Source organism: Ailuropoda melanoleuca, chromosome 13, assembly GCF_002007445.2.
Source record: "Ailuropoda melanoleuca isolate Jingjing chromosome 13, ASM200744v2, whole genome shotgun sequence".
Classification (NCBI taxonomy): domain Eukaryota; kingdom Metazoa; phylum Chordata; class Mammalia; order Carnivora; family Ursidae; genus Ailuropoda; species Ailuropoda melanoleuca.
The window spans coordinates 44,997,000-45,013,127 of record NC_048230.1 but is presented as its reverse complement, the minus strand read 5'-3'; the positions used below and the strand labels follow the sequence as shown (position 1 = coordinate 45,013,127).

At 54.3% G+C, this 16,128-nt stretch overlaps 1 protein-coding gene across 10 annotated transcripts in view; it reads left to right on the top strand.

Annotated features, from left to right (window-relative positions):
* The first annotated feature begins 1,215 nt into the window (after positions 1 to 1,215).
* The window catches only part of MYT1 (myelin transcription factor 1), a 68,081-nt gene continuing 53,168 nt past the window's right edge, over positions 1,216 to 16,128 (top strand). For 2 of the 10 annotated variants that reach the window (XM_034641062.1, XM_034641059.1), the window contains exon 1: positions 1,216 to 1,361. In XM_034641062.1, the coding sequence (XP_034496953.1) occupies positions 1,337 to 1,361 (25 nt within the window). In that variant the 5' untranslated portion in view covers positions 1,216 to 1,336. Of the gene's footprint in view, positions 1,362 to 3,219; positions 3,245 to 4,909; positions 4,931 to 5,179; positions 5,482 to 5,501; positions 5,991 to 8,735; positions 8,756 to 16,128 lie in introns of those variants that run through there. The other 8 variants (XM_034641061.1, XM_034641060.1, XM_002925700.4 and 5 more) reach the window with 7 other exon arrangements.

Below are 16,128 nucleotides of genomic sequence, written 5' to 3'. Positions count from 1 at the left end.
CCTGGACACTCTTCCCCTGGACCCCCAGCTGTCCATTTCTCTCTTTACTGGAGGTTTCACTGGAGGTGTGGAGACATTCGACCAGTCACAGGGCTGGGAGGGGTTAGGGGATCTGCCTGGCTCTAGGACGGTGAAGCCTAACCGCACAACCTATTCCTCCAGCTTGGAAGGCAGCCCCAGAGTGCCCAGCACCCTGCTGGCTGAGCAGATAGGGTGGTCTTCACCACCAGCAGCCTTTGCTTGAGGGCAGAGACTGGCAGGCCCCACCTGGCCCTAGGTTCCAGGCCTGCTCTAGAGTCAGTGAATGTAGGGACAGTGGACTCAGGCCTCTACCTGTGGGGTATAGACACCTGCACAGGAGCAGGCCAGTACCCAGAGCTGAGGATAGAATGGGGGCCTCCTAAGGAGGTGGCATTGGACTCGCCTTGGGAGTGAGTGGGAGCTTCCTTCCAGCATTGGGGAAGTCTGGTGGAGGGGATGGCCAGGCTCGAAGCTGGGAGTGTCTAGCCAGGTCCAGTCTTTTTCCAAAGGGCACTGGTGGGTAGTGAAGGGTCATGAACATGGAACGAGGCAAGAGAGGTCAACCCAGAAAGGCCTCCTCCACCCTCCACCCCCACCCTGCACCTCCGCCCTCCCCACACCTGGTCTGGGGAGCAGGTGGAAGTCCAAAGCCAAGTTCTTCCCCTTGTCCCTGCAAGTTCCACCCCCCCAACCCTCCACCTCTTGACGGAGTGAGTTCCTGGCCCTCCCTTCACCTTCCCCACCCCTGCCTCCAGAGGCTCCCGACCTGGGTGGTGGGTAGTCCATAGTTCAGGGGCACAGGGGCCTGTCCCCTTGGCAGTCGTTGTGTTAGGGAGAGGCAAGGACTCCCCAGACCTGATCCCACCCCACCCCATCCAGACGGTTCTCCCACCAGGTTTCTGGCCTGACTTTGTCTGGAGTGTGGCAAAGAGAAGGGAAAGTGGGAGGAGGAATGGGAGGGGGGAGGAGGGGAGAAAGAATCCAGGGGGAGGGGGAAAGTGGGAGAGGGGAGGAGGAAGCATCTTTGGGAAGAGCCCCTCCCCTCCCTCATTTGTTTGTCCCCCAGTGAGAGGAGGCTACGCTTCCCCCACCTGCAGGAGGGGCTCATTGTCTGGGGTCTCCAGGCCCATTGTGTGGGGAAGGGAGCCTCATTGGCAGGGCATCAATTTGTGACTATCTGCTCCCTGGCCCTGATTGGCTGGACGAGAAGGAGACTCCCCAGGGCCTGGGGACACAGAAGTTTGTAGCAACTTTTTCCAGTGTGATGTGACTGTGTGTCCAGACTTCGGAGTGAAGGTGTGCCCGCCCAGCCAGGATGACGCTCTGTGGGACCTTCCTGGGTGCGTACCTTTCCCCAGCCCTGTACACCCCTCCCTGGGCCTGTTCACACATTTCTGCCAGGACACTAAGGGGACTAATTAGCTGCGTGTCCGTCAGCACTCAGCGTTCTTTTCTGGGCAGCCGAGGAGGTGACAGACATATGCTCCCTCCTGAGCGAGGCCAGGGTCTTTGGCCCGATGCCTCTCCTTCCCGCTGCTTGTGTCTCGCGGGACTCCAAGGGTGCCCTGTTTGTGGACTTGCCTTCAGAGGTTGAGGGTGAGGACAGTGGGTGGGGCTGTATGCAGGGGCCAGGAGGCTCTGGGGGAATGTGGGGTGGAAAGAAGGCATGTGTGTGACCGACGTGCACCTGAGACTAGCCGTAGCCAAGAGGCTACGGGGACTGCTGCTGTTTGTGTTTCCAGCACACGCAGAGTTGCTGTGTGTGTGTCTGTGTTTGAAATATTAGCACAGTGCTAGGGCAAGAGTTTGTGCGTGAGCCCCACAGTACCCCCCAAATGTGTGTGTCTGAGCACGTGTGTTCACACAGTTTCAGAGGGTTGGTGTTTGGATGTCCCAGCACAAAACCATCCCACAATATGGCCCAGAGCATGTGTGTGTGTGTGTGTGTGTGTGTGCGCGCGTGCGTGTGAAAGGCTCACAACCCAGCAAGTGTGAGACAGGCACACAGAGTCAGCCCAGGGTGTTGGTAAGAGGGGCTCTCGGTTTTGTTTGCTCCATCTGCCAGAGCCTGCCTGGGGCAGCGGCCCCCTCGCCCTCAGCTGTTCCTATACAATATTAATGCTGACCATCTCGGCTCCACACACAACGGCCCTAATTGTCGTCTGCAGCTTTAAGGCGGGCGCCCATCTGCAGGGAAGCTTTCAGAAGGAAACAAGAAAACTCTCACCCCCAGCTGGTCACCGGAGAAGGTGCCAATTACAGATGCAGAAAGTTTAGACCAAAATTACTTGAAAGAGTTTTTATGAAGCAAATGAACTGACACTTGGAATGTCTGTGTGCAGATTTGCACAAGTAATGACATTTTATTTGAAATGATCTTACCCGCGAAGCCATCATTAAGCCTGCTTCCCCCAATTCCCACAAAGCACTTCCTTAGCAAGTGCTGCAGCCACAAGTTTGGTTTTGCAAATCTCCCCCTTTTCTCCCTGTGCCGGGATCGTTCGGGGGACCCTCCGGTCAGACAGAGATTGTTCCCCTGTGTGGCTCCCAGCCTTAAAAGTCACGTGCAACTTGCCCACAGATTCTTATGAAATAAAGCTTAAAGGAACAATGTACTCCATTCTTAGTTACGGAAAAGAAAACATTTTATGACCAAAAAAATCCCGACAGTTTTTCAACCTGTATCAGAAAGTTTTCGGTTACACCATGCTGTTGTCACTTTTGGGCATGGCTGGGAGCCTGGGTTTGAAATCCCTTCTCCCACCCCAGAGTCGGGACAAGACGTCAGTGCGGAGAACAAAGGGCCCGGCTCCGGGGGAGGGAGCGCTGTCCAAAGTGCTGATCAGACCGCAGGCGCGTCCGCACACACCGTTCAGGCTGGAACAAGAACCCAGACCCCGGCAAGTTGCCGGCACAGTCCCTGCCCTGCTCCTTGCCTATAACCCCTCTTTGTTCTCTAGACGGACTCGCTAAAGATTTTGAACCTTTACTCATCAAAACGCATCTTCTGAAACAGCTCATTCAACTGTAACCTTCCAGTGGGAGTTCCCGGGGCTTCTCTCCAGGTTCTTGGAACAGGCACCGACTTGAAATCTCGGAGCACATTCAGAAAGGCTGGCCCGAGCAGCCTCAGGTGGAGCCCGACCCCGACCACCGGAGCCACGCTCCTCAGGACACTGTGCCTGCTCTCTGGGGGAGGTGTGCGGTGCTGAGAGAGGCAGAGGTTTGTGCAAATACGACGTGTGTTACCTGGAAAACCAATTATGCACACCAGGCTGTGTGCCGTCTACATGGTGATCTCTCCCTCTTGTCGCTGCTGTCGGCTGTTGTCCCCTAAGTTTGACGGTCACATATCTGAATTAAATACTTTGATGAAACACTGGGTATTGTTGGGGAATACGGCTGATTCAGCACCGGCCCTCCCTTTGATTCTATCTTCCTCGCGGAACAATGGCGTGCAGGGCTGCCTCAGCCTGCAGCCTGCCGATAAGAGTTTAATAGAATTTCTGAATGCCAAAGGTTTGGGATGTAAAATATCCCAGCACGCACAGCGTGTCCAGAGGAGACAGAAAATGGCTTTTCAGGAGAACTCTCGGCTGAATATGTCCTTCTATGCTAATGGATATGAGCTCACAAAAGAATAAAAACAATGGTAGGCAGTCATTGTAGGAGCCTCGAACTGTTCTCCTTTGGCTAATTAATATTTCATCCTCAGTTTGACCAGTGAACGCTTGTGTTTATTTCCTTTTACTCAATCTAAAAGATCACCCGGAGCACATCGTGCAGTTTGTTTGTTGAGGTTGAGAAGAATGTGTGCGTATGTAAGAACTGAACATACTTGTTTTTAGGACGAAGCTCGTCGGTTTACATGGAAAGTGGGCTGCAGCACTGTGTGTTAAAAATAATTGCTTGTGGAAGAGTTTCGGCTGATTTTCAAAACATGCTTTCTTAGAGGAAGCTCCATGTTTTAAGCCTAATTCATGCTTTTGGTGGCCTGAGCCATTTAGTGCTGATTAAGCCGGGGGCTTGTGCTCCTGCTTAACATAGCAGGAGATGATATTCACTGTGTTGAAATCTCTGCCCCGAACTTCACCGGGCTGGCCTGCTTCTGCGCTTGTCTTAGACAGCCGCTCATCACGGGCGTCTGAAACCCAGCTCGTGTCCTGTCTCAGGGCACAGCTTCTGACAACCTGATGACAATCAGGGACACTCGTTTGCCTGACCGACCAGGAGGAAGAGGGAGTTTGGGTAGGAAGCAAGAACACCCCCCTGGGTCCTCTTCCTGAGGAGGTTCCTATGTTTATCCTCGAAAGGGGAAAACAATTTGGCTGCTGGAAGTGTAGGTGGGCAGGTCCCTTGTGTATGTGATGCCCTTTCCTCCTCGATTTCATTGGGTGGCTGCTTGCAGTCAGTTTAGAAAGACTCAGAAAGACAGAGCCGAGAACTTGAGCCGTGTGTTCCCCTCTGGCTGGGATAAACTTAGTGGTTTTAGGGCATAGAGGACTTGTGCCCAAGAGCTCATGGAGAGGATTTTATTATTTTAAAGCTTAAGCCAAATAGAGAATGTGTGATAAAAGAAAAATATCTTTTTTCTGATCTCTTCTTTGTGTGTATGACTTTAGTTTTGGGTCTGTGGCCATAGGCACCTTTTACGAACTTTAAAAAATGTACACCTCTCCTTTGAAGCCACTGATACTTGAACATGCAGATGAGCCCTATGCACCCCTCCTGGTCCATCTGGGTAATAAATCTGCAGTCCGTTCTTTATGATGGTAGGTCATATTCCTAACCACCGATAAATATTGTAAAGTACTCTCGCTGCAGCCGTGCTAACCCAGGGCATCTGTCATTCCGGTTGCTGCTATTAGGAATTATTGGACTGAACCACTGGTGGAGACAGCACAGGGGGGTGAGTATGGCGGTTGTGACGCTCTCTGCCCTTCTGTGTGTTTTGCATAAAAAAACCCCAATCATGCTGCATATTAATTATGATTCAGTGTGGGCAAACACAGCCACCTTCTGTGGGCTGATGCTTGGAGCAGGAGACCGGGGCTCTGCCGGCCTGGGCACCTCTCACTTTCCAAGTCAGCAGATCCATCTTTCTGATGCTATACTGTAAATTTATTTCACCTCGGAGAGTAAACAGATATATTGGAGCCCCAAGGGTTCATGGGTAGCGTATTTACAAAGGAGCCTCTCCGCCAGCCCGTGCCACCGCTGCTAATGAGAGCGGTCATTAAGTAAATGAGACGTCGCCTTTAGCTGGCTTAGGAGTCGCACACTAAGGGGAGAAGATATTTAATTGAAACCCGCACACAGGCTTCCCCACATGTGACCGCTGTAAGGGAGGCAGCTGCCTCCCCTCTCCTCCCCCGTCCACCCTGCACCCCCCATGTAAATTTCATGATTGCTTTCCGTGATGTCATTTTGAAGGAGGACAGACAATAGCTGTGGGGAAAGGTAAGTCCATGTTATGCTCTTTCGCTGACAAAGGCAGATATCCAAGTGCTTGGCTTTTCCCCTTGGACCGAGACAGGGAGAGGGTGCGCGAGCAGAGTTAATTTCTAAGATGAAGGCGTTCTTTGCAGGAAAAGCAGGTCTGGGGATGGCTTTTTAAAGCTGCTCTGTTGGACTGAGGCTTTCTTCTCCTACCGGGTCTGCCCGTGGCTGTTTTCCTTCTCTTTTTCTGTCCCTCCCTGGCTTGTTCACGCGCTCGGCCTCTCCGAGAGTCTAGTGGACATGCAGTGCGTCTGACAGAAAAGACATTGGGGGGACCGTGTACCAAGACAAGAAACTTTATGTGCATTTCTGGACGAGGAGCACAGATCTGTCAGCAGCCGTGGGACCCAGCAGCTATGTGCTGGGGGAGAATGCTGCCCCCTTAAGCAGAAGACCTCTCTGGAGCGGGGATCTCAGAGTTGCTACCTCGTGTGAGCCCCCCATCCAAGACACGGAGGAGAGATGGTCATGTGAGCATTTTGTCTTTGCGTGTCACGTATTTCTAAACTTAAGGAACAGCATTTAGGGTGCGTGTGTCTGTGGGATAAGTGCACAGAACTAAATACCGGCTTCTCTCCCCAGCTGCTTTTCCTGCGGTGATGGGGGTCACCAGTGTGCCTGTTTATAATATTAGTGTAACTGGATTTGTGTATTTAAAACTAGAAATCAGGGTTGGCCAGGAAGATGGTATGAGCTTTGAACAACGTCACGCCGTTGCCTGTGGGTTGATGTGTTCTGGGGCTAGGGACTTTGTTTTGTCCTTTGGATTCACTTCCTTCTTTGTGAATCAGGAAATAAATAGGCCTCTGGTGGCTCTGGTGTTGTGGTCGTGGGTTCTCACCACGAGGGTCCTGTTTGCTGTCTCCGAGTCATGGAGGGCTGTTCTGGTCTCACTGCCACCTTCGCGTCAGTGGGACCTCATTCCTGGCCCAGTTGGGTATGTAATTTCTGAAACAAAACCTCTGAGAGGTGTGTCTCGTCGTGGGCCGTCACACTGTGTCACTGGGATGGTGCTAATGACAGTGATTATTATTATTACCCTTTTGGGAGAGGGAAGTGAGGGGTTTTGCCCCAGGCGTCTAAACAGCAGCAACAACAACAACAACTAGAGATTAGAGAAAGCTGAGGGCCTCTCTGAGGCTACTGGCTGAGTGAACAAAAGGCAGGAGGAGTGTTGGGACAAACCTGGAGGAGGTGAGCCCCAGTCTCTGTGAGAGGCATGGACCCTGCCCCTTGGGATGCTGAGGGAGCTTGCCGTGCCCTCAGTCCACCCCAGTGCCGGGGNTGCGGGGGGGGGCGGGGGTGTTCCTTGCCTGGGGCTGGGCGGGCACTGGGGAGAGGCCCAGGCTCCTGGCCACCAGGGCTCCCTTCCCATTGGTCCTTGGCTGTGATTATCACCTCCTTCCATATGGCCCTGTTAATTAATGGTAAACAAAAGAGTGGGAGAGCAGAGATTGGAGTTTTGTGGTGTCAGTGGGGATGGTGTCACCAACAGGGCAGGACTCTGCCTGTCTCCCCAGAGTTGTTCACTGCGCAGAGGAGGTCGGTCAGGGTTAGAGGGTAGTTTGTTTGCAAAGAGGAGGCGACAGCTTCGTGACCCCTCTGTGCCCTGGAGCTGGAGACTGAGGCCGCTGGCACCTGGGTCACCCCCTGATCTCACAGGATGTTTAAGGATCTAGAGGGCTCAGCAGGGGCTGTGGAGAGTTTGACATGGAGGCCTGTCCATCCTGGACCATCTGAGCTCTGACTTCCTTGGACCATAGGGCCTAGATGTGGCCTGGGAACTCACCAGGGAGGGGTGACAGCTCTTTCTGTCTGGAGTAGAACCCAGGGGGCCTCTGTGACCCTCAGGCATTGGCCACAGGTCTGGGGGCGGCCCCAAAGATTCGGAGCCAATGCTCTGGGCTCTCTTGAAAGATTCTGGGAATGGTAGCTGTTGCCCATTGCCCACCTGAATGCTCCTGGTGCCTGAAGGAGAGGAAGCTGTGAGCAGAGACTCCAGGGAAGCAGAGCGGCTGGGTCCCCGAGCTGGGGCGGTGGGTCGTAGCAGCGTTTCCCGGGAAGCCCCATCAGTGCCCGGAGGCATCAGTGCCCGGAGGCATCGGGGAGAGGCTGGCAGAGTGTGCTGCCTTGGGAGCACTCGCTGGACACTCAGACCCGCCCCGGGCCTATGGCAGGGCAGGTTTTGGCCAGCTGCACGGCCCTGGCTGTGGAGGGCACTCTCCCTGGTGCTGCCCAGAGCCCAGGCCCCTCCGGTCTGGGCCCCATTGTCCTCCTCTGGCCTGGGGTCACTAAATGGGTCTACGAGGACACGGGTTGCTCTGTGTGAGTGTGTGGGGTGGGGCAGAGAGGATCTGTGCTAACTCTGGCTGGGGGGTTGAGAGTGCGTATGACACAGAGCTGGGCCGACCATGCGCTGGCAGTGCCCACGCCTGGGTTTGCATGGACCAGCACCGGGCAGAGACAGCAGAGAAGTACCCCTGGGCCTCTCACCGCGGCCTGGATGGCAGTGGGCAGGCTGGTGGGGCTGAGTGCCTCCTGGAGGGACACCGTGCAAGAGGCATGTCTGTTGAGTGAAGAGTGAGCAAGGCCTGGGGCCGCCCAAGCCCCGCCTGCCTGGGGAGTGTGGGACCAGGAGCCAGCAGAACACCTTGGTCAGCGCTGGGCCTGGAGTGGACAGGGAGGCAGGAAGCTGGCTGGCCTGGCCAGCAGGGCTGAGGTGTGTCTGCCAGGCAGGCAGGGACTGTCAGCAGTCACCTGATCCCGGGCAGGCAGGGCTCTGGGCAGCCGGTCAGACTTGCACGTTACTCAGGCATATGGGAAAGATAAACCCTGCTCCCGTCCTGGCCCTGGAAGACCCATCCCAGATCTTGTTTTTGTTGGCTTCGGAGGGGTGCCTGGCTGGGGTCCCCTCCCTCCACTCCCCCAGCTTCTAGAGCTGCCCTCTCTGCTCTTCCCTGGTGAACTCACTCATGAATAAACCAGAGTTTGGTTGTCTACCGAGGTAATTTTATTTTTTTTTATTTTTTATTTTTTTTAAAAGATTTTATTTATTTATTTGACAGAGATAGAGACAGCCAGTGAGAGAGGGAACACAAGCAGGGGGAGTGGGAAAGGAAGAAGCAGGCTCACAGCCGAAGAGCCTGATGTGGGGCTCGATCCCAGAACGCCGGGATCACGCCCTGAGCCGAAGGCAGACGCTTAACCGCTGTGCCACCCAGGCGCCCCTACCGAGGTAATTTTAACGGGAATTTTGTGGTGTGAGTTTACAGGAAAATGGTCTTTGGGAGTCAGCAACATTTGGAGATTAGTCAGCCCGAAAAACGCTGTTTCCCAGAAGGACCGAGCAGAGCTGCCACAGGTCCTATCCCCCAGGCGGGCTTTGTCGTCCTTGGGAGCCCTGACCAGGGGCCTCCTGCTGCCCAGCCCAGAGCGCTTGCTGGAGGCTCTGGGGCGGAACATCTGAGGTTGTCAGCGTACTTTCTGTCTTTCCTGAATGTCACTTGAGACAAAATGAAATGAGGGAGACGTTTTTCACCTGACTTAAAATGCTTTTGCTCTCAAGCTTGCGGTTGGTGTCCTTTCTATCTTCCGCGTTGCTGAAGCTGGCCTTGTGCGACTTTCACACCTTGGCCCTTGCGGGCTCCTGCAGTTGGGAGCAAAGGCACTTTCCTTGTGAGAATGGGGGCTTCACCCATTGTTTCATCCCTCTTTCCTTTTAAAATTTGTGCTTAAAAAAATGCAATGTTATTTCAATCAAATGGAATAAGAATAACTCAGAGGACAGCTCCAATGTGTCCCAGCCTGACTGAGTACCCCTGACTCCGTGGGGGTTAGTCCAGCGGTTAGAGAGGTCGGCAAGCAGGGATGAGTGTCCCAGGCCTTCTGCTTGCCTTCCGATGGGCCCTGGGATCTGGAAGGGGCCGTGTGCCAGGGAGCTGTGGCCTGGGAGCAGGGCTGCGTGGAGGGTGCATGTGGGACAGACCCCTGAAGGACCGGCCGGCTGGGTCTTCCTGCATCACTCAGGGTGGTGGGCAAGGTGCGAACGTGTGTGAGCGTGTGTGAGATCTAGATGCTGGGGGGAAAAGCGGACGCGCCATATGGTCTGAGTTGCTGACAGATTAGCCTGCCGGGCTCCCACCTCACCCTCACGCCTGGCTTCACACCTTGATCATGTTCGACATCAGTCTGAGGGTGCCGGCAGAAGCCATCTGGGTCCTTTCCTTTTTTCCCATTTTGTTGCCTAAAAACTACACATTAGAAGAGCAGCAGAAGGGACGGCGCTCCCAGAGCTCCAGGGCTGCTCCGCCTTGGCCTGGGAGGGAGAGGGTCTCAGGTTCTCCCTGCTGGGGAGGCCTCAGCCCCACTAGACCTCTGGTGTCTGCTTTAGAAGACCTCAGACTGACAGCAGCAAACACCTCAGGTGTAAGGCCCTGGGTTGCTGGACACCAGACTCACAGCCCTGAGGTCGCCAAGGGCCACCCCTGATTCTGAAGCACTTCAGTCTCTATACCCACAGGACTGTTGAATCCTGACAGTAAGATGGCCTCAGCAGTCAAGCTGTGTGTGCCCAATGGGAAGGGAAGCCTGTTCTCCGAGAGCGCTTTCGTGGACCCAGAGCATCGCCTGGGACATAGATAAGGAGCCTGGGGACGGGGGTCCTCTTGGCCCTGGGTTTCCTGGGGCAGTGACTGTCCTCGGGTTCCCCAGACTTGGTGGTTCAAAGTGACCTGCTCAGTCGAGGGACTGCTAACTGAACAGTTAATTGGTTCGGTAATCCTAGTTTTGCACATGGAAAACTCTGGTTTTCCAAACTAAAGAGTGCCTCTTGTTAGTACTTCCCCCCCCCCGAAGATTTTATTTATTTGAGAGACAGAGAGGGAGCATGAGAGAGAGGGAGCAAGAGCAGTGGGGAGGGGTGTAGAGGGAGAAGCAGACTCCCCGCTGAGCTAGGACCCTCCCCCCCCCGCAACGCGGGGCTCGATCCCAGGACCCCAAGATCATGACCTGAGCCGAAGGCCGACGCTTCATGGACTGAGCCCCCCAGGTGCCCCTTGGTAGTGCTTTTTGATGGTCTGGCGTTGTTCTGGCGAGATGGCTTGGGTTTTGTGTGATCTATTTTATGCTCATGCTGCCCAGGCCCCAACTCCAGCCTCATCGTGCACCGAAGCAGCCTAACCGGAGGGCTCTCGTCCCCACAACACACACAAACCAGCAATTTCCACCATCTGTGAAGGGCTGTGTGCCTGACGCCTTCTCTCATCCAGCAGCTCTGACGCCCCCTAGGAAGCCACTGGGGCCATCGGAAAAGCTCACAGAGGCCCTCAAGTCCTGGAGTCAGGGGTCTAAGTGCTCAGCGCATCAGCCCAGACGGAGAAGAGAACTGCATCTGGCGAAGCCCTGTCACCTGCAAGGCTGCTGGAGCATGTCACGAGGGGTCTGTCATGGTGGCTGGGCCCTGACTTTGCCCGCCTGGCAGCAAATCCCGTGTTCAGCTCCTGAGTTCAGAACCTGCTGCTGGGTGTGGGGTCCCCTTCATGCTCTCAGCTTGGGGGCTGCACTTCCAGCAGCTGAAGGACCCGAATGGACTCTAGAGTCCGCTCTTGTGGTCAGGATGCGTTCCTGGAGAGCACTCCACGGAGCACGTGTGTTAGCACAGGGGGCTGGTTCTTCCCAGCCCTGTTCTGCTCTGCGCCTCCCAGTGAGGGCCCCCTTCCCGCCCCAAGTCCCGCGGAGGCCTGTCACCTGTGGTCTGTGTGAAGTGTTTGTGTTTTCTCCAAATTCTGTTGTGTGCCGCTTCTCGGTGTGCTGGGTGCTGTCCATCCAGACTGGGGAATCAGCATGTGCAACACCCCAATATTTCTGAGCCTAAAAGGTGGGAGGGTGGGCTGTTGCTGCACAGCACTAGGAGGGTGACAGGTGGGTCCCCCTCCCCCACCCGGAAGTTGGGGGCACCTCTGAGCCCTGGAGCTGGGGCTACAATTAAAAGCACCGGGGAGCAGCTGCCTCCCGTCAACTGTCAACCGCCTGGGGCTCGCCCTTCTCCCCCTAAACAGGAATGCTTCCATTTCCTGCAGAGGGACTGGGGGTGGGAGAAGGAAAAGAGCACTGTTGTCAAAACCTGCTTCCCCACCCCCAGGGCTGCCTGTGCCTGGCTGGAGGGAGCTCTCCCCGCTTTCCTGCCTGGATTCCCAGGTTGGGTGCCTGAGAGCCTTCTCCTCACTGAGCTGGACATGAGCAAGGGTACGGATAGACCCTAAAGAGAATGCTGAGCAGATTGATTTTATTCTGTTTGTACAAGAGAGAGCCCGTTTTAGTTGGGTCACCTTCAAGAGCCTAAATAAAGTGTGGTTTCCAGGAAGATGGAAGTGACCCTTTCTCCTCTCCCTGGGCTGGACAGTTCTGACTAAGGAAGGGCTTTCTGGGACTCAGGGACGAGAGGCATGGGAGCAGAATTCCAGAGAAGGCCCTTCCTGATCCTGGGAGACCAGTTTGTACTCTGAAGATCCCAGAGACCTACAAGGAGGGTGCCCAGAAACTAGCCTTCTTGCTGCCCAACCTGTTGGTTAAGGCCAGAGCCATCCCCATCCCTTCCCCCTGCCTTGGTTTCCCTCTGTGGACCTCCTTGTGCACCCCAGGGCCCATGGGTCAGCCTCGTCGTCCACACCTTCCTTTCCTGAGCCGTTGGTGTGGCCCAGGCTCTAGGCCTTGGGGAGCAGCAGGACGGACACATGATGGGTGGTTGGGTCTTGGGGGGGGATTGTGGGGTCCTGGGAGCTGTGAGTGGGGGCAGATGATTAAGGGGGTCCCTTGCCCAGCACCCCCTCTGGACTGCAGTCTGGCTTGGTCAGTGGGGTGGGTCTAGGGGAGTGGGAGCCCCTCATCCCATTGCCTTTGTGGACACAGTAGCTGCACCCCTTTCCCTCAGGTTAGCCTCCTGTTCTCTCTTGTTGGCCTGTCCTCCTGGTGTGGGGAGGGGGAGACACAGGGCTCCTGGAACCTGCCTGGCTCCTCACCTGGGGGCAGAGTGCGTGTGCCCAGCCTCGGGGCTCCGAATTTTTTGCCTGTCTTGCCAGCCTGGATGGAGGTTGGGATTGGGGTCACTGTTGAGCCCCTCTTGGGGTGGGAAGTTCTTGATGAAAACCTATGTGTGCCTGCGTGGAGCAGGGCTTGAGCTGAGCGGTTTCGTCCTGCTGCCTTCGTTCCTGGCTCTTGCCTGGGCCTGGGTGTCGGAGGCCGGCAGCCACCCGTTGTGCCTCTCCCGGGACACTGGGCGCCCTGGGGCTGAGCACCCTTCGCTCGCTCGATCCTGAGCTCCTCCCTCTCCCGGCTGGCTCACTGACAGGCCGCCTGGAGAGCTGTCCCGTGATTTGGTTTGGAAAGTCATTATTACCGCCAAGCAGTGTAGCTGTTGTTTTTACAGCACTGGTAAGGTTAAAAGAAATAATAATAATAATAATATAAGAAAGACTCAGCCACAGTCACTGCCTGCAACATGCTATTTGCATTTTTAAGGAAACACTTCTTTGAGACAGCCTGGGTGAAAGGTCACGATTTGCATATAAATGGAAGAGAAAGTGTATGAAGCTGGAAGTTACATCTGTATTATTTTCTCAGCAGTGAGCTGCTGTTGGAGAGATTAAGGGACATGGCTTGGACTTGGCTTTTATAGAATAGAGAAAGTACCAGCGAGGCTGATTTAGAAGCAAAATAATGAGAGAAATGTGCAAAGCTATAGAATTGCCGACTCCCCTGCCCCCACCTCCCCCTTCTCTCATTTTCACCTAAACTCAGCAAAAGCAGGTCTGCTTTGCTCCACTCAGCAAGTCTCCATTTTACTTCTCTCTGAATTCCAGCTAAAAAAAAAAAAAAAAAAAAAGGAAAGAAAGAGGAAAACTTGCCCTCGTTTTCCCCTGGGCCCTGATGGTGTTTCCGCCAGAAGGTAGTCCAGTGGGTGGGGTGCTGACCCTGCTTCAAGACTCCCAAAACCCAGGACAGAAACCCCACGCAGTTGTGCTGTGTTCACTGGCACGGAGCTGAGAAGGGCCCCCACGCCGGTGTGTCTCGCCCCTGAGGGATGGGGGTTGAGGGGAGGTTGCTCAGGCCTGGGAACTGCTGGGGGGAGGGAATGAAGGGTCTCGAGGGTGCCCTGCCTTCCCTGCAGTCCCTCCCTGAAATGTTCAGGGCACGGATGCCACTTCCTTTTGGATTTTCAGGGTTGTCGGACTCTCCCGAGGGCCCACCCTGCCCCACTGTCCCTGGGCTCTCCAGGGAGACGCCAGGCCAGGCTGGGGCGTGACCCAGTTGGAGCCGGCCTTGGCCTGGAAACATTTCAGCCCTTGTAGGCTTCCAGGAGCAGCTCTCTGGTATGTGGAAGGTGGAGACTTGCTGCTGGAGGGACCTGAAGACCCCCGCCCCTGGGTTCTGGCTTCAACCCCTCCTCACAGAGGCCTCCACTGACCACCTTTTACTGAAATCACACCCCACAGCCCGTTATTTTTAAAATATATTTTGAAACGAACTCAAGCTCAGGGACAGGTATCAAATACAGGACAAAAACCATTTTTCCTGAGCCACCTGAAAGTACGTGGGCCACGTCCACGCCCGTTGCCCAGAACACTTGTTTGGGTGTTCCCGACACAGAAGGGCTTCTCTTGCAGAATCACAGTCACCTGTGTGGACTTCTGCTCCTCAGACGGTGTTCAGACTTCTCCAGCGGCCTCAAAGGATGGGCTCAGAATCACCCTACGGGTGTGGTCTCCATCACGACAGTCACCTTTCGGAAGAATGCTTGTCCGTTTTTAGCAGAACACCCCTCAGTTTGGGTTTGTTGGCTGTTCCCCATGACCGGACGTGGCTTATGTGGGGACACTCAGGAGTCAGGCTCTTCTCCCTGCACCCTTGCGCTGTTACTTTGATCACTGGGTTACAGGGCGCTGTGCCACCATTTCTCGCTGCAATGACGCCCCTGTTCCCTTTGCAGTTAATAAGTATTTGGGAAGGTACTTTGAAGCCATGGAAATACCTCATTCCTCATCAAACTACCAATTTATTTATTTTTATTGATACCTGTATTGACTCACAATTTATTTTATCCAGTGGGTTATAATTGTTATTTCGATGCTTGTGGCTGTGGGCCAATGAGGCCACCCAAACCGGCTGTGTGTCCCGATGCATCCTTAACGCTTTCGAACGCCCCCTTGCTCACCCCAGGCTCCTGTGGTGCCTTCCCGGCCAGAGCCCGGCGTCCGCCCCGCAGCAGCTTTCCGTGGGAGGACCTGGTGCTGGGTGGGCCCCCAGCCTCTGAGCGTGCACAAACACACACACACAGTTACACACATGCATCCTTGTGCCTATGTCTGTCTTTATTTCTCCATTTTCTCTAGATATCAAAAATCACAAGTCTACACAGATACCTCCAACACTAATTCCCCCACAGGGTACATTCTAGGTTTCTGCCTTTCTTGGTGTGTACCTTCTTCCCCCAACAGTGAGAAACCTGGTTTCCATCATCCTTTAAATATATTTTTATTTAATCACCCCCCGATTCCCGCCTCACCCACCCTTCACGGGACAGCCCCGCACTCCATTCAGGCCAGGCCTTCCAGGGGAGGCCTTCTCCTCCTGCTTGGGATCTGATGGGCCCAGTTTGCCCAGGACTGTGGTCTGCGGGGTAAGCTCTAGGACAGACCTGACGTGAGGGCCGGCCTCAGGACTGGGTTCTTCTGTTGCTTTCCCTCAGGACAACCTTCTTATGTCGAACAGCGTCTTTGTTCATTTATTTTCAGCATGGGGCCAAGCGGTATGTGCCAGGGTTATTTCTCATATAAGTTCTTGTTTTTCTTGTACATAATCATCCCTGCCCCTCTCCCCTGGCTCACGTAGAGTCCAGTGGGCACGTGCTTTGGTGACTACGTGTCTCCTGAAATAGTTTTATTCTATTTCCCTCACCGGGTATTTTGTCTGGGCATAGACAGCACACAGTTTGATTTTCAACCTCATAGTTTTGAAGTTCTCGCTTTCCTGTTGAGAAACCTGAAGACATTCGGATGGTATCTTCTGCTTGTGACCTCTCCCCTGTGGAAGCTTCCAGGCTCCTCTCGGTATTCCTGGTATTTTAGAATTTTACTGTGCTCAGCTTGGTTGGAGCGGATTTTTGTTTCGTTAACTGCTGGGTACTTAATGGGTCTTTTAATCTAAAAATATAATTTCCTTTAATGCTGGGAAATAATTTTTTGTTAGTTAATTCCTACTTTTGCCTCCCGTTTTTTTGGTTCTCCTTTTCTGGAACCCTGGAGTCAGGTGTTACTTCTCACCTAGTTTCCCTCCTTACTCCTGTCTCCTTACTAACTTTTCTAGCACACATCTTCAACTCTCCCTACCAGGTTTTGTACTGGATTCTTCATGTGGATTTTGCATTTTATTTCCGAATTGAGAAAGACAGACACAGCGGTGTGGGGCCTTCCCAAATAACTCCCGTATCAGTCTCCAGCACCCACCACTGACTGGGCCAGGCCACGTCTGCTCTGTCTGGCTGTCCTGGGCTCTGTCTTAGCTTCTGCTCTGTTGTCCAGCCTGTGGAAGAGGGAGCTTCCTAAGACATGGACG